Source organism: Cnephaeus nilssonii, assembly GCF_951640355.1.
Source record: "Cnephaeus nilssonii genome assembly, chromosome: 4".
Classification (NCBI taxonomy): domain Eukaryota; kingdom Metazoa; phylum Chordata; class Mammalia; order Chiroptera; family Vespertilionidae; genus Cnephaeus; species Cnephaeus nilssonii.
Window position 1 is genome coordinate 46,071,858 of NC_137075.1, and position 18,021 is coordinate 46,089,878.

An 18,021-nucleotide genomic window follows, 5' to 3' on the forward strand; every position below is an offset into this window, starting at 1 on the left:
TAGACCTAATAAATGAATTTGGCAATGTAGCAGGATACAAAATTAACACCCAAAAATCTATGGCCTTTTTATACACCAATAATGAAGTCACAGAAAGAGAAATGAAAAAAACAATTCCATTTACCATGGCATCAAAAAAATTAAGATACCTAGGAATAAACTTAACCAAGGACATAAAAGACCTGTACCCAGAAAACTATAGGACATTGAAAAAAGAGATAGAGGAAGACATACACAAATGGAGGAACATACCATGTTCATGGATTGGTAGAATCAACATTATTAATATGTCCATACTACGTAAAGCAATCTATAGATTCAATGCAATACCTATTAAAATACCAATGACATATTTCAAAGATCTAGAACAAACTCTCCAAAAATTCATCTGGAATAAAAAAAGACCCCGAATAGCTACAGCTGTCCTGAGAAAGAAGAACAAAGTTGGAGGGATCACAATACCAGACATGAAACTATATTACCAAGCCACAGTTCTCACACCTGCCTGGTACTGGCACAAGAACAGACATATAGACCAATGGAACAGAATAGAGGACCTAGAAATTGACCCAAGCCATTATACCCAATTAATATTTGACAAAGGAGGCAAGAGCATACAATGGAGTCAAAACAGGCTCTTTAATAAATGGTGCTGGGAAATTTGGTCAGATTCATGCAAAAAAATGAAACTAGATCACCAACTTACACCATACACAAAAACAAACTCAAAATGGCTAAAGGACTTGAATGTAAGATGGGAAACAATAAAAATCCTACAAGACTCCATAGGCAGCAAAATTGCAGACATATGTCATAGCAATATCTTTATAGACACAGATCCTAAGGCAAGAGAGACTAAGGAGAAAATAAACAAATGGGACTTCAAAATAAAAAGCTTCTGCACAGCAAAAGAACCCATCAACAAAACAAGAAAGACCACTGCATGGGAGAACATATTTGCCAATGTTATATCCGATAAGGGTCTAATCTCCAACATTTACAGGGAACTCATACAACTTAACAAAAGGAAGATAAACAATCCAATCAAAAAATGGGCAAAGGATCTAAATAGACACTTTTTGAAAGAGGACATTCAGAAAGGCAAGAGACACATGAAAACATGCTCAAAGTCACTAATCATCCGAGAGATGCAAATCAAAACAACAATGAGGTACCATCTCAACCCTGTCAGAATGGCTATCATCAACAAACCAAGAAATGACAAGTGCTGGCAAGGATGCAGATAAAAAGGAACCCTCCTTCACTGCTGGTGGGAATGCAGACTGGTGCAGCCATTGTGGAAAACAGTATGGCATTTCCTCAAAAATTTAAAAATGGAACTGCCATTTGACCCAGTAATCCCACTTCTAGGAATATATCCCAAGAAAATAGAAACACCAATCAGAAAGGATATATGCACTCCTATGTTCATAGCGGCACAATTTACAATAGCTAAGATTTGGAAACAGCCTAAATGCCCATCAGCAGATGAGTGGATTAGAAAACTATGGTACATCTACACAATGGAATACTATGCTGCTATAAAAAAGAAGGAATTCTTACCATTTGCAGCAACATGGATGGAACTGGAGAGCATTATGCTAAGTGAAATAAACCAGGCAGTGAAAGAAAAATACCACATGAACTCACTCATTTATGGATAATAAAGAACATTATAACCTGATGAACAAAAAGATAGATTTAGAGGCAGAGAAGCATCGAACAGACTGTCAAATTACAGCAGGAAGGCTGGGGAGTGTTGGGGGTGGTGGTAAGAGATCAACCGAAGGACTTGTATACATGCATATAAGCATAACCAATGGACACAAGACACTGGGTGGGTGGAGTGAGGGCATGTGCTAGGGGTTAGGGGAGGCCGGGAGAAGGTCAATGGGGGAAAAAAGGAGACATATGTACTACTATTTGTAATACTTTAAACCAGTGATGGCCAACCTATGACACGTGTGTCAGCACTGACACGCGTAGCCATTTCTGATGACACGCGGCCGCTGAGATTTATTAAATACAATTATATATAACAATTATACATTTAAGTTATTTAAACTATAAATATCGCGAAATAATGTTTTTTTCCTCAAAGTGACACACTACCGGAGTTATGCTCAGTTTTTTGGCGAAGTTTGACACACCAAGCTCAAAAGGTTGCCCATCACTGCTTTAAACAATAAAATAAAATTTAACAGATAGATAGATAGATAGATGATAGATAGATAGATAGATAGATAGATAGATAGATAGATAGAGGCCAGCGGCGACTGCGGGTCTCTCCTAGCGGTCAGAGTCATGGCAGGACAGGCCTTTAGGAAGTTCCTTCCCCACTTTGATGAGTATTAGTTGAAAAGAGTGCTGCGGAAACTATAACCAAATGAGGCATTATGCTTCCAGAAAAATCTCAAGGAAAAGTATTGCAAGCAATAGTAGTCGCTGTTAGGTTGGGCTCCAAAGGAAAGGGTGGAAAGATTCAATCTATTAGCATGAAATTTGGAGATACAGGTGTCCTTCCAAAATATGGAGGCACCAAAGTAGTTCTAGACGACAAGACTTTCTTATTTAGAGATGGTGACCTTCTTGGAAAGAATGGTTACTGAAATAAATCACTATTGAAATGGCATCATGTGAAGCTGGCCATTCCATTGAAGTTCTGAAATATTTCGTCATGTAAATAATTTCCGTGTTTCTTTTTTTTTAAATTTAAATATATTTTATTTATATTTTTACAGGGAGGAAGGGAGAGGGATAGAGAGTTAGAAACATTGATGAGAGAGAAACATTGATCATCTGCCTCCTGCACACTCCCCACTGGGTATGTGCCTGCAACCAAGGTCCATGCCCTTGACCGGAATCGAACCCGGGACCCTTGAGTCTGCAGGCCGACGCTCTATCCACTGAGCAAAACCGGTTAGGGCTCCATGTTTCTTTTATAATAAACTAATGAAAAAATATAGATACTTCTCAGCGTTGTTCACATACTGCTGTAATTTTTTAAATGTTCGTAATTTTTAGTTCAAATACGTATTTATATTAAACATGTAATTGCTTATAGATTTTAGTTTAGGCTCCTTCTCACACTTTGGCACAAAGCCTCTCCAAGCTAGGGCACGGACACACCCCTGGATATGGCCTAGGACAGGGGAGGAGAGAAGCCCAAAGGGGAACCTGGAGTTTCCTTGGAGTGGCTCGTCTGCTCAGGGCCAAGGAACAAGGGCAGGGAGTGAGCAGAGCTGACAAGCGAGTTGTAGATGGAGGTGTCACAGGACAGCCTCAGAGGGGAGGGTGAAGGTTCGAAGAGCTGTCACTGAAGGAACCTGAGACAGGAGTGATGCAAGAGCATTCAAGTGACTCAGGAGCATGGCGTGGGCCAGGATTTATGCTAAGATTACAGTCAGACGGGTGGATAACACGTATGGTAATAAGAGAATGTGCCGAGGAGAACTGAGTAGGGAGAGCAGTGAACAAGCCTCTGTTCTTCACCCTGATTGCTGAACTCATGAGCAGCCACTGGAAGTGTCAGTGGTGGTGTCAACTCCTGCCCCACATGTCTGGATGGGCACAGAGTAGAAGCGCATTAAATTGTGTTGGAAGCAGGTTGTCTTTAACCTGTGCACAGGGTTTCTGCAGAGTATCACTCCCAATGATTCACAGTTTGACAGGAGGCTCAGGTGACTCACTGATGATTTTGTGGGAGCTGAGTCCCTCATAAAAAAGAAACCCATATGGGGTGTGTTTGTGTGTGTGCATCCACAGGCATGCACACTCACACGGTGGTATTTGGACAAAGGTGGAGAAGATCTCAGAGTTGGGGAAGAATTAGAGTTCCCAAGGCATACTACACAACACCCAGCATGAATTACGATCTCTCTTCACTTGGCCATTTAGCACTTATTCAGAGACAAGTGTGAAGCCCTTGCTATGAACCAGGCAGTGAGTTAGATGCGAAGTTCACAGAAGCCAAAGACATTCCTGCCCTCCCGGGGTGCAGCTTCACTCCTGACTGGTGGCAGACGCTGTGCTGATGGTGCATTAGAGCACGCAGTCTGTTTCAGGCCGGACATGAAGGTTTCTTACCAGTTCTCCCTCCACCACCAGCCCTGCCTCCCCATAAGGAAATGTAGTTCCAATTTTATAAGAGAAACTAGTGGAAAGTTAGAGTTCAATTTATTGAAATTCATTTGGTCAGCTTTGCTATCACACTTCCATGACTTATACTGAAGAATAGAGTCAAAGCCCCAGCTAATATAAAGTCAAAGTAATTGCATTTAAATGTGATGATTTTTAGCATCTTTTAACTTCTCCCGGGTTGTAGTAAGCTTCCAAATGGTAAACGTAACCACTGCCTGCTCCACCTCCCATGCCTTTAATTGTTTCCCACAAGATGGTTATCTTGCCTTAGTTTTTCAGATATGTTAGCACGAGGTCATATTCTCACGTGTCTGCAGTGACAATAAAACCTAAAACTGCTCTAAAAAATAAAGCCTACTTAAAAAAAAAAAAATGTAACCCTAGCTGGTTTGGCTCAGTGGATAAAGCATTGGCCTGCGGAGGGCAGGGTCCTGGGTTCGGTTCGGTCAAGAGCAATGCCTGGGTTGTGGGCTCAATCCCCAGTACGGGGTGTGCAGGAGGCAGCCAATCAATGATTCTCTCTCATCATTGATGTTTCTATCTCTCCATCTCCCTTCCTCTCTAAAAACAAGAATAAAATAAAAAAAAAGTAGGGATGTAAAGAAACAAGAAAATATGATCAGGAAAATTGTCAGTCAATAAAACTAGATCCAGAAATGACAGAGATCATGGAACTAACTGATAAGGACATTAAAACAGGTATTTTAAATACTATAGATATGCTCAAGAGAAAGTAAAGGAAAACATAAACATAATAAGAAAAATGGAAGATAAAGAAAAGACTCTATGAAATTTTTTAAAATCCTCACCCAAGGATATTTTTTCATTGATTTTTAGAGAGAGTGGAAGGGAAGGTGAGAGACAGAGAGAGAAACACCAATGTGAGAGAGACACATCAATTGGTTGCCTCCTGCACACGCCCAACCTGGGGCAGGGGATAGAGCCTGCAGCTGAGGTATGTGCCCTTGACAGGAATCAAACCTGGGACCCTTCAGTCCGTAGGCTGATGCTCTATCCACTGAGCCAAACCAGCTAGGGCCCAATGGAACTTTTAAAGGTGAAAAATACAATCTATAAAACGAAACAAAATATACTGGACAAAATATTATATAAAGACTAGTAGCCCGTTTGCACGAAGATTCGTGCAATAGACCTTCATTCACCTGGCTGCCTGCACCAGTTTTCTGGCGGCACCAGGGACCCAGGCCTTGGCTGTGGCCACCGCCTTCTGCCTTTTTCAGGGTCGGGGCTTGGCCCCGGGCGGTGGCCTTGGGCTCGGCGGCACCCAGCGTCCCTGCTACCGATCACAGGAGCCGACCCCCAGTGGTTTCCTGCGATCGGTGCAGGCTCCCCGCTGGTGCCCAAGGCCCGGAAAGCCTCGGCCCCTGGGACCCCCGGGAGGGGCGGGAGGGGCCGGGCTACGCCCCCCCAGGTGGCCGATCGACCGCCGGACCCACGGGAGGGGCGGGAGGGGCAGGACCATGCCCTCCCAGGTGGACGATCAACCCCCGGGAGGGGCGGGAGGGGCGGGAGGGGCCCGGACACGCCCCCCCGGGTGGCCGATCGCCCCCGGGACCCCTGGGAGGGGCAGGAGGGGCAGGGCCACGCCCCCCCAGGTGGCCGATAGACCCCCGGACCCACGGGAGGGGCGGGAGGGGCAGGACCACGCCCTCCCAGGTGGACAATCAACCCCGGGACCCCCGGGAGGGGCCCAGACACGCCCCCCCTAGGTGGCCGATCGCCCCAGGCACCCCCTGGGAGGCGGCATGGGCCCGGCCACGCCCCCCAGGGTGCCGATCGCCCCAGGCACCCCCGGGAGCAGTGGCATGGGTCCGGCCACGCCCCCTCGGGGTGCCGATGGGCCCGGCCACGCCCCGGGCCGATCGCCCCAGGCACCCCGGTGAGCGGCGGCATGGGCCCGGCCAAGCCCCGCCCCCCCGGGGTGCCGATGGCCCCAGGCACCCCCAGGAGCGGCGGCATGGGCCCGGCCACTTGGCACCGCCATCTTGAACTTCTCAACGGCGGATATGCCACCCGGAGTCCCGCCCCCAGCCTCCTGCCGGCCCAATCGTGGGCATAGCGGAGGTGCGGTCAATTTGCATGTTTCTCTATTATAAGGTAAGATAACAATACTAGTATACTGCCCTGGCTAGTGTGCTGGGTGGTTAGAGTGTTGGCCCACACACTAAAGGGTTACCAGTTCAATTCCTGGTCAAGGGCATGTACCTGGGTTGAAAGGCAACCAATTTATTTCTCTCTCTCACATTGATGTCTCTCTCTCTCCCCTTTTTCCCTCCCTTCCATTTTCTCTAAGAATCAATGGAAAAAATATCCTTGGGTGATGATTAACAACAACAACAAAAGATAATATACTTTTTTATAAGAACACCTTTAAATACAATGCTATATATTAAACACATCAAAATGTTTCCCTATCTTGGGGGGAAGTGAATGGAAATGGTTTATGAGATAAATGGGGGAAATAAATTAATTAGATACATTTTTTAAAATGAGGGGCCTGAAGAAGACCTATTACGAGGAATATGATTAATTTTAAATGTTTAATCCCAAACACTCCAAGGAACAAAGCAAGGAAATAAACCTAAAAAGTGGTAGAGCCCAGCCGGTGTGTGTCAGTGGTTGAGTGTCAACCTATGAGCCAGGAGACCTCGGTTCAATTCTTGGTCAGGGCACATGCCCAGGTTGTGGGCTAGATCCCCAGTGGTGGCATGCAGGAGGCAGCCAATCAATGATTCTCATCATTGATGTTTCTATCTCTCTCCCTCTCCCTTCCTCTCTCTGAAATCAATAAAAATATATTTTAAAAAATAATAAAATAAAAATAGAAACCTTTTAAACAAGAGCCAGTCAGACCTTTGGAGCCTAAGAGTCAGAGATTAAAACACCAGGAGACTAATTATAATAGCTAACACTTATGTAAAACTAACCATGTGCCAGACATTTTTCTAGGTGATTGCCACATATTAATTAACAACTCAGTGAGGGAATATTTCATACAATCCTTGATGCCTCATAAATCCATAGAGAATAATGGTAGATTTGTTTTTAAGCCAAAGATTGAAGCTAAATAAACCACGAGGGCCTTGGCTGAGGTTCCTTTCTTTCAGAGTAAATGACTCAGTAAAAACAATGAGGGCAAGAGTTACTGATTGAACTAACTCTATACAAACAAGTGAGGAGAAATCTTAGATCCGTGAAGAGAGGAGGTTCTCAGCCCCAAGCTCTCAGCCTCCTCACCTTCCCATCATTTCCCACCTTGGCTCAGGGCCAAGGGCCCTACTTTACAGAGGAGGAGGAGATACCACATGGACCTGCTCACAGTCACATGTTCAAGTCTTCCGACCCTCAGCCCCTCACTTCTGACCCCACTGCTACCCCATGTAGCTGTGGGTAGGAGCCTACCAGGACCAGGCATATTCCCAGGATGCCTGGCTTAAAAAAAAAAAACTTTATTGAGATAATTCGCATACCATAAAATTCACCCTTTTAGAGTCACCACTTCAGTGGTTGGTAGTATATTCACAGGTTGTACAACAATTCCCACTAATAATCCCAGAACATTTCACCTAAAAAAACAACCTCTATGTCTACTAGCAGTCACTTTCCATTCCCCCTCCCCCCAGCCCTGGGCAACCACTAATCCACTCTCCTGTCTCTATGAATTGGCCTATTCTGGGCATTGCACATATATGGAATCATACAATAAGTGGCTTTTGGACACCTGGCTTTGGGGAGAATTTTCAGGCAACAGATCATCACTGTCCCCTCTGTCCTTGTACAGTGCGAGGCTTCCTGGATACTTTACAGACCTCAGCCAAGGGCTGAGGGGCCGACCTTGTCACAAGGAGTGGATGGCCAGAACAGGATGACTGAGAGTCTCTGGGCCTGAGCATTGAAGGGTAGGCCCAGGATTTCTCTGAAATTCTCCAAGTAATAGACAACTAAACGGTTGTCAAGGAAACAGCCCATCCAAAAATTATAGCTCTATTTTTGATGCGTCCAAAGTTTCATTTCTGTGACTTTTCTTTAGGAACTCGATGTCTATTAGTTCACATTAAAAAAGGCAATACTGGGAAGTAGAGCTGCTGGCGGGAGGATGTACTTCTGGGTCAGACAAGAGTCACTTGATCACTTTTGAGTTTCAGTTTTTTCACCTGTAAAGTGACAGTAATGATATCTACTTTGCATGTGGTTGTGAGGATTAGAAAGTGTGAAAGTGCTCAGTGTGTGCCTGAAGCACAGAGAATGCTAGATACATGGTGGCTGCTAGTCATGTCTGTGCGGTATATGGCCTTGTGGTTAGAGCATGCCAGACCTGGATGTGAGCTTCGCTCCACCACTCAATCTCTCCATCTGCAAGATTAAGATGATGATAGGACCTAATTCATAAGGTCATTTGAAGGATCAAACAGGACTATCCTAGCTAATACTGAACACTCACTGTAGCCAGGCTCTATTCTAAGAATTCTCCATGTATGAACTTAATCCTCTGAGGAAACTTGAGGCACATGTTAAGTGATTTGTCCAAAGTTATTCAGCCAACTAATGGCCTTGCTGGTTTTTGAAGCTAAGCAGTCTACCTCTGGAGCTCATATGCCTCACCATTACTCTAAGCCGTCAAAGTTTTAGCACAGTTCCTGGAACAAAGGAAGTCTTCCATAACCATCAGCTATTGTGATTGTGAATAATAGTAATGCTTTGGCAGCTGAATCGGGCTAAGGAGCTTGATAAATCTCTAACTTTTAGTGGAGGATACAGACTGGGTCTTACCCGTTTTTGTATCCAAAAGTATTTGAAGCATAGTGCCTAGCATAGAATAGGACTCAATAAATTAGTGTTATTGGAATGAGTTTTAAAAACTGATATACTTATTAATATACAACATGGTAAGTCTTTCCGGGAAGGCTGGTGCTAACTGAGCTTCAGTTGGACCCAAGTAGCCCACATTTGACCCACTTTGCCCAACCCTTTGCTTTCCAGATCACTATAGAGCCATTATTCTCATAAACATTTTAATTGGTCTCCTCCCTTGCATAATCTCCATTCACTGGCTCCACCTCTGTCATCAACCAGTTCCAGATAATCACACACCAAGCCCTGGCCCTTTCTTTTACACACATCCTCCTGGCCCATTAGACTCAAAGCTTTTCCATGCACAGAAAGATTTCCTCTCTATCGTGCACAGACAAGATTGATCCGTCCTCTGCCTCTCACTCTGTGCCTCCTCCCTCAATGACTCAGACATCCTCGTTTACCCAGATGCCTATAACTCTTATCTGTCACACAGTCAAAGCTGTCAAATTCCTGGTTTCTTATTAAAACAAAACAAAACAAAAAACCGACCAAGGATCCTTTGACCAATCAAAGCATTCAACGCAAGACCTAAGACGGGGCTGTGCAGCTGCAGGGGAGGAGTAGTTCGGGACCTCCTCCTCACCAACCTGTGTGAAGTCACCCTCTGTGGGTGTTGACAGAGACCTCCTTGTGCCCTTGGACAGAGGCCTGGCCTTTGCTCACAGCCCGGGGCTCTCTGGGCTTCCTCCAGGAGACTGGAGCTGGACTCAGCACACACATGCATACAGAGTGCACCAGGCTTTGTCCTCTAGGGAATTTCTACACAAAAGGCCTCACTCCTTGATTAAACCAAGTTGTGGGCAGATCTGGCCTCCCTGGATTGCACTAGAGAGTGCTGTGAACAAAAGCCACACTTGGCATCTTTCCCCAGGTAACATTAATAACTTCCTGATTGTGACCCAAGTCAGGTTTATGGATATGCATGCCAAGAGGCTGAGAGCTGGCCTAGGCCGGGGGGCAGGGTGAGGGTGAGGGCCAAGAGCAAGAGTCCCGGGTGAGGCAGACCTTCTCCTGCTACCTCCAGTGTGCAACTCATTTCCAGGTATCAGTTTCCTCAACATTTACCTGCCACTTCCTTCTACTTGCTCCTCTTGCCACATGCAAACCAACTTCCACCTGCCTTCTTTCCCATGTGCCTACTATTCTTTTTAGCTTTTCTTCTACTAATGTTGCATCTACTCCCTATCTGAAAAGTTGATCTACCATTTCCCCTCACCCCCTAATTCCCTGGCCTGAGCCAGGCCTCCAGACCTCCAAACTTGTGAAACTCCAAATTCAAGGTCATTGCACTTCGGCTGTCACCTTGCTCTGGCCCCATGGTCCATACCACTGCTCAGATGCACATTTCCCTCTCATATGAACATCTTCATTAAGACCATCCTCTGTGCTAATCAGTTTGCAAGTTTTTCTAATTACTTGGCCTCTCATCTCTTTCCTAGCTTGCACCAGACAGTTTCCAGTCAGGTCCTGTTAGAAGAGAGGGAAGGGTGCCAGGTTCCAGGAAGCGTGTGATTTCTACCTCAAAACCATCCTCTGAAATAAGCCCACATATGGGAAGCCTGAGGTTAGTGAAGAGACATTTTTTGCTGGAAAGGGTTTCCTTCCAAATGTTCCTTGGTGGGAACTGTGTGAGATGGGGACAAGAATTATTTGGAGGGCTAATATGTGAGCCATTGCATTTTTGGTCATTTCATGGGGAACTCTCTACTTCCTACCTGTGCACATAATGGCTGCAAAGACCCAGCACTGCCCGTAGCGCACTGGCTGGCAACCTGTGGCGTGCCACTGTTTCAGGATGGCCACGCTGCCAGTCCACTCTCCAGGGTTGGTGCCGTCTGAGAAATTCTCACTCCACTTTCCATTGAGCACCCCTTTGTCATCATTGCTGTTGATCTGAGGAGAAGCCATACGTAGAAGAATTAGAAGCATCCTTTTCATCAACAGGATGTGATGTGTGAGCTGCCTTGCAAGGTCTGTGGGCCTGAGACACAGAGGAGGCTTTGATCTCATTTTACCTGGGTACTTCCAGACCTGCTGTGGAAGGGGTCAGGATGTGAAGCTGGCCATTCTGACTTGTGTTCCACTGTTAATTGGTTTATTATTCTATTTCTACACACCCCTTTGCCCCTCACCTCTCCATCCCCTGCAAAGCTAGAGCTTGGCTTTGGTAGCTTTTAAAAATACTCAGAGCAAAGGAAACTTAGAAACAATCAGATCATTTCACAAACTACAGCTATGCTCAGCCTTTCCCAAAACACGCAATTTGGAATTAACAGACGTGATGGCCCACACCCAGCTATTTCAAAGCTCAGTTGAGAAAAACCTGTTAGCTATACTTTCATCAGTCTTAGCCATAATGGCTTTGCAAGAGGGCCCGTGCCTCTCAACTCTTCATTCTCCCATTTCAGGGGCAACTGTGAGTGAGCAGAACTCCCCTGGCACAGCTTCCTCCCTCTCTGGACATGCCCTGAGTGGGCAAATCCAGACCCAACCTCACCATGGCGCACACCACTCTGCTGATGTAGACAGGGCTTCCTCGAAGAGCACAATCTGTGGCTGGGTCAATCTGGAAGTTCAGGCTCTTGTCTAGCAACTCCAGGCAGATGTTGATGATATTCTCTTCAAACTGCAAGGAGAGATGCAGAGAGGCAAGGCACCCATGCTTCGCACATGCAGATATGGAGCCACCCCACTCAGCTCCCCGATGGAGTGTGTTTGAAATACAAACCCACTTGGAAGGTAACTGTGTCTAGTAGCACAGCCATGAACTCGGGCAGGTACAGGGTCTCAAAGCTCTGTCAAATCCTTAGAGTTTTTTCTAATGTGTCTGACTGGCTGAAAAATCGTTTCTTTTTCTTCTCTCCTCAATCTCCACACTCTTGGACCTCATGAGCTGTTCTTGCTAAAACCACATTGCCTCATCTTCCTCCCCTACCTGCTGATCCAGCTCATCATTGGTAGTTAAGGCTAAGGTGATGGCCCCAACTTGCCATGGTGCCTGCGATTCAGTAGGGCTGTGGGCTGACTAATAGCATGTGAGTTATGGAAACTTCCCACCCAAGGCAGGCGAGGTGAGAATGCCACTTGTCCTGAGGCCTTTCGCTGAGTCCAAGCCTGGTTTAGCTTCATAGTATTGGCTATATCTCTACTTATCAGGCTCAGGTATAATGATATAGCCAAGGTCTGTCTTCCCTGCCTAAGTGTATGCTCTGCATCTCTCCAACTTTCCTTGGAACGTCACACCCCAGATCTGGCACAGTGCTCAGCACCGAGTAGGGGCTCTGCACATCTTTGTTGATGAGAGTAAGTGAATTAATTGATTTCCATGTAACACTGGGCAATAAACAGGATTTGGAGGCTCTCTGATCCATTTTCCCCAAGGGATAGTTTGATGAAGTCACTTTTCTGCTTTAAAATGTTCAAAGATCCCTGTGACCTACAGAATCAAAACTCTAGCCTCCTCTACAAGACCCATAGACCCTCCCTGATCTGGCCTTCTTCTACTTCTCAGGACCCTCGCCTCACCAGTTTTGCTCCAGCAACACCAGATTCCTTGTAACCCCTGCAGCAGGTCAAACGGATCCTCACCTTTGTGTCTTTGCTCATCCCTCTCTTTGCCTGTGATGTTTTCCCCCACCTTCCTTCTCTTGGTTAACTCAGTTCAAGCATCTCCTCTTCCAGCAAGCTTCCCAGACAGCCCCATGCCCAACCAAATGCTCTTCCTCCAGGCTCTCAGAGGCCCCTGTGCCTGTCTGGCAATCTTTACATGTCACGCTGCATAAGTGACCTGCTTATATGACTGAGTCCCCACTTCACTGTGGGCTCGGGGACAGTGTTTTATTCATCTTTATATCTCTTGCACCTAGAGCCCTGCCTGGCACTGAGCAGGCATTCAGTATACGTTCACTGAATAAGAGATAAGGGAGGACCCAGGGCTCAGAGACCAGCAGCTCTGCTCTTCCGTTTCTCACAGGTGGCAGCAGCCTCCTGTCCAGGGACTCACTAAGATCCCCCTCTGCCCATGCTGAGTGACGGGGTGGGGATGTCAGTTGGGGCCAGTTTAGGCTGCTATGTCTCATCTTGACTAAACCCCCCTGGGCCGGGGGGCTAGGCTGGGCCTGAGGCCACACGTGTTGGACAAGTCCAGGAGAGGAAGCCATAGCAAACTGAAACACACGCTCCCCCGGGATTTCCAGCTGACACCCCTGCGGGTGGCAGGGCTGGTCCTGTCCCCCTAATGTGTCTGACTGGCTGGAAAATTGTTTCTCTCTGATGGATACGAGTTCTGAGCCAGTGTCCCAGTGCCGGGGCCAGCCTCAAGAACCCTCCTCCCTGGCCTGGTTCTGGACTTCCTGGAGCACCTGCTGAAGGCTGGGCTGTTGTAGCGCATTGTGATTCATACAATGCTATTTTTACAAATAAAGTCACATGGTTTAGAATATGTGTGGAAAACAAAATCTAGAGCAAGCTACACCACACTAGAAACACAGCTAACAAACAAAAAAATGAGGCACCACCATGGCTGTTGTCGCTGTTGTGCCTTCATCCTCACTCTCATACTCAGTGGAGTTCCTGGGTGGGTACCTTCAGCTGCCCTTCCCTCTCTAATCCTGACACAGTCAGCAAAGAACATTCCAACTTTCTATGGCTGCTCCTCTAGCTCCCTGGAGTCACATCTCACATCTTCCCAGTACCATTTAGTTCCCATTACTCAGTAGTTCTAGATAAACCTTGCATGAGGGGCATCCTCCAATCCCCCTCCTGCTTCCCTCTCCCTTGGATGGTCCACGAGCTGGGCTGAGACTCACCTGCCCATAATTCCAGGGGCAAGGGCGGATCCAGTTCTTGTTCCCTTGGTAGATGAAGCCGTAATCATTCATGACATACTCCTGCCTCTGGGGCTCACTGTCCAAGAAGACAGCGTCCCCTAGGAATCAAAGTGGGAGAACACAAAGCAGAAAAGTCATCTTGTCCTTCCTGCCCATCCCCATCCACAGAAAGCATGGAAACTGAACTCTGAGGACTGCACAGGGTGACACCAAGAGGGGAAGCAAGACCTGCTCTCCACCATCCCTCCACACCAGCAACAGGCTCAGCATGAAAATGAGGTGGAACAGTAAAAATGTATCTGTGGTGGAATTTATTGGTTTGCAAAGCACATTTACATCCCAACCCCATTTTAAGGTTGAGGAAACAGGCTCAGAGTGATAAATAGCTTGCCCATATCAGGGTGAAATGTGAACACAGCCCATGTGACTCCATGCTCTGTGCTCTGCCATACTTAACTAATCCTGGTTGGAAAAGAGCAACCCAGAATTTAGGGGTTGGCTTTGACCTCATCATTTCTTTTGTAGGACTCAAGCTTTAAAAGAGAAGACTCCACAGATACTATTTTCTTTCCCACAGCTCCAGGGGGCCCTCGGTACAAGTCTGAAACCCACAGTCTTGGAGGGCAGGTAGGTGTGTGTGTGTGTGTGTGTGTGTGTGTGTGTGTGTGTGTGTGTGAAAGAACAAACAGACATCTGTCCTCCTTGATCCAGTGGCAGGGCCTCTTTATCTGGCTGATGGGTAAGAGTTCTGAACCATTCAGTGATAGAGCAGTGGGAGGCGGTTAGAGATATTAGAGCCCAGCCAGGGTTCTGGGTTCTACCACAATCCAGCAGGCACCCTTGGGATAAGGTTGGTGGAGAAAGTAGAATGAGAGGGAGTAAGAGAAGGGAGACATCCTCTAAGTCAGAAGTGAGAATTGGTTGAATTTGGCCTCTACCCCAAATCCCTTATTCTCAACTCTTTCTGTCCTCTTCCTACTCTCTCCTCCTGGCTTGTCCTTCAATCTGCTCACATCATGCCAACGGTCTATGGAACTACTCCTGCCCTCAGGTAGATGTAGAGGACAGAGATTGTGGGCCAGGTAGTTCTGGGATATTTCCTGTAGCTGTGTTTGCTTACGACAAAAACTTTCCAGCCCAAATAAATAGGGAACCAGTTAAAAATTTGGTGCATCCAAATGGTGAAGTAATTGTAGCTGTTAAAAATAATGTACTGACGGGAAAATATGTCCAACATTTTTAAATTAAAAAAAAGCAAATTAGAGCAAACTATGTGTTAAATAATCCCATGTATGGTATGTATTATATAATTACACACATATGCATATATGCAATAAATACACATTTGATTAAGCATAGAACATTTTTTGTAAAGCTACACAAGAAAACACTAGCAGGACATCCTCTGAAGAATGGAACTTGGAATAAGGTTTGACTTATCACCTCTTTCTTTTTTCCTTCCTTTCCCTTTCTTTCTTTCTTCCTTTCTTTCATTCTTTCTTTTGCTCTTTACTTCATTCCACAATTTACTTATTATTCTTACAATGAAAAAACTCAAGTTAAGTTAAAATGTATGATAAAGGTAAATGTTAACAGTGGTCAAACTTAATTGTAATAGTTTTCCTTTTAAGCAAAGATGACTTGGTTCATAATTTTAAAATTCTAGATAAGCAATTTATCCCTCCCTGCTTTTTGGTGGTTGGGAGTGAATGCCTAGTGCATGGGATTGGGGAGGTTTGTGGGTTCCCAGGGAGCAGGGTCTAGATCCTTGATCCTGGCTCTCTGTGGCATTGACACAGGGGTGGAGACAAGGGACCCCCACACAGGCACCCTGCCTTACCTGAGCACCAGGGATTGAAGAGCAGAATGAATTCCCCGAGCTGGTAGGCCGTGACAGACCCCTGGAAGGAGTCAATGTGAACCTTCAGGAGGTACCGACCGACAGGCGCCATGGGAGGGGCATACAGGCTCACCTCCAGGGAGCCGGCCCTGCTGGTCTCCAGTGAGGCCATCCAGGGGCTGGGGCTATGACGACCTGCCAGGCTGAACACAGCCCGAGTCCCCTTGGCCGGGTCAGGCATCGGTCCTGGGAGGGAAGCAGAGTTGAGGCCCTCTGAGGAAACCTCCCAGCTCCTGACACTCTGACCCCCACACCCTCCCCTGTGTGCCAGCAGGGGTTCTCACCAGTCTCAGCTATGAAGATGATCTTGTCCAGGTCTGGCTCAAAGCCCCGGTTCCTGAAGTACAGAGTGATGTTGAAAGCTTGGCCCCGGCGAACGATGAGGTGGTCAAAGCTGATCTCCTCCGTGTGGTGCCGCATGTTGTTCTGGGAGCTTTGGAAGTCTGTGACGGACAACTCCAGCCCTGCATTAGGGCAGCAGGGGCAGACGAAAGAGCAGGGTTATGGAGCATGGTCCAGTCTTGTCCACCACTTACTAGTTGTGCAAACTTGAGAAAGAAGTTTAGCCTTTCTGAGCCTCAGTTTCCAAGTCGGTAAAATAGATTCCATAATACCAGCCTTATACAGTTGGTATAAGGATTAAATGAGGCTCCATACATGTATGTGCCTCCTTTTTACTTCTTTCCTCCCTTCCTTTCCTGCTTCTCTGACCTTCAAATCCTTCCTCCCTTATTCTCCTGGAGGGACATGGTTTTCTCTCTCGGTCCAACTCCTGTAGGACTGGCCAAGTATGTCTGTGCCCTCTAGCCTAGCAAGTCCTCAGATTTACACCAGCATCCACTTTCTTGAACAAAAGTTGAGTTTCACTTTCCCCTGTACCAGCATCCAAATTTGGGAGAAAGTCCCTGGGTTAGCTGCTGTGCTTTTAGCAGTTCGCTGGCCTCCTGACTATACTAATGCATGTGCCCAATGCTTGGGGAGCTGTGATGCTGAGGTCAGCAAGGAAAGGCCCACTCCCAGCCTTCCAGAGTTTCTGCTAAGACACAGACTGACCTCAATGTCCTCCAGTGTACCTCCCGCAGAAGGGATTCATTTCTGACTTCTTCACATTTAAACACGGTCATAGCATGGTTCCCAGGCACATGGGATCACACACTTTAAATCACAGTTGGCTCAGCCATCTCCTTCTCAGTCTATATCCATTTATGTATCATAAGTCCCTTCACTCTTTCATTGAAAATGTCTGTGGTGTCCATCTGTCCCTTTCCACATTAACATAATTCCAACCTCCTCACCTCACTCCTAGTGACAGTAACAGTCTCCATCATGTCTTCTTCTTTCTGTCTCTCCACATCACCCACCCCTTAACACATCATCAGATTACCTCTCCTCCAGACAACTTGATTATTCATTCTTTTGCTTTAAAAGCTCTGAGATACCCAATAGCCCACCATACAAAATGCACACTCCTTAACCTGACACTTATGATCCTCCATACCTGGTCTTAACTTACACTTGCATTCTCACTTCTCATCACTCTCACCATGGATCTTCCTCTCCGTCTGATGTCTTCAAGCAAATGGTAGCCTTCCTGTCCATGTATTTTGCTGCTGCTGTAGCCCCAACTCAGAATGCCCTTAACTATCTAACCAAAGTCCACTTTTCTTCCAATGCCTGTTCAAGACCCACCTTCTCATAGAGCTTGTCGCATTTGGCCTACCCTTCTTCCTATCTTCACTTGATCTACAGCATGTAACTGTATCACTCATAGGGAACCTTAACTGCTTAATTGACAAGTTAATATGCTCATTTGTTCATTCACATCAAAAAACTTTTACTGAGAGTCTACTAGATTTAGGCTCAGCATGAGATGTTCAGATATTTCTGCAGTTACTTTTTTGTCTGTTTCCCACCACTAGATGTAAATCAATGGAGACAGAGACCTAGCTGTGTTGTCTCATATGTATTTAGATTTTAAGAAATATGAACCAAAACATTTGACAAAATCCAACATTCTTTCATAATGAAAATACTCAACAAATTAAGACTAGAAGAAACTTCCTCAATAAACAAATAGGACTACATCAAAATAAAAAAGCTTCTGCACAGCAAAAGAAACCATCAACAAAACAACAAGAAAGACTACTGCATGGGAGAACATATTTGCCAATGATATTTCCAATAAGGGCTTAATCTCCAAAATTTACAGAGAACTCATACAACTTAACAAAAGGAAGATAAACAATCCAATAAAAAAATGGTCAAAGGACCTAAATA

At 46.0% G+C, this 18,021-nt stretch overlaps 1 protein-coding gene and 1 pseudogene across 2 annotated transcripts in view; one reads left to right on the forward strand and one right to left on the reverse strand.

Annotated features, from left to right (window-relative positions):
* TGM5 (transglutaminase 5) overlaps positions 1 to 18,021 on the reverse strand; it is a gene marked incomplete at both ends in the record, with an annotated part of 39,505 nt that overhangs the window by 16,042 nt on the left and 5,442 nt on the right. The window contains 5 exons of the mRNA XM_079768983.1: positions 10,731 to 10,908; positions 11,513 to 11,641; positions 13,824 to 13,942; positions 15,685 to 15,930; positions 16,029 to 16,223. Coding sequence (XP_079625109.1) covers positions 10,731 to 10,908; positions 11,513 to 11,641; positions 13,824 to 13,942; positions 15,685 to 15,930; positions 16,029 to 16,223 — 867 coding nt within the window. The remainder of the gene's footprint in view (positions 1 to 10,730; positions 10,909 to 11,512; positions 11,642 to 13,823; positions 13,943 to 15,684; positions 15,931 to 16,028; positions 16,224 to 18,021) is intronic.
* On the forward strand, positions 2,305 to 2,609 carry LOC307097546 (10 kDa heat shock protein, mitochondrial-like; annotated as a pseudogene). The gene has a single exon. The product of its transcript is annotated as a 10 kDa heat shock protein, mitochondrial-like (transcript).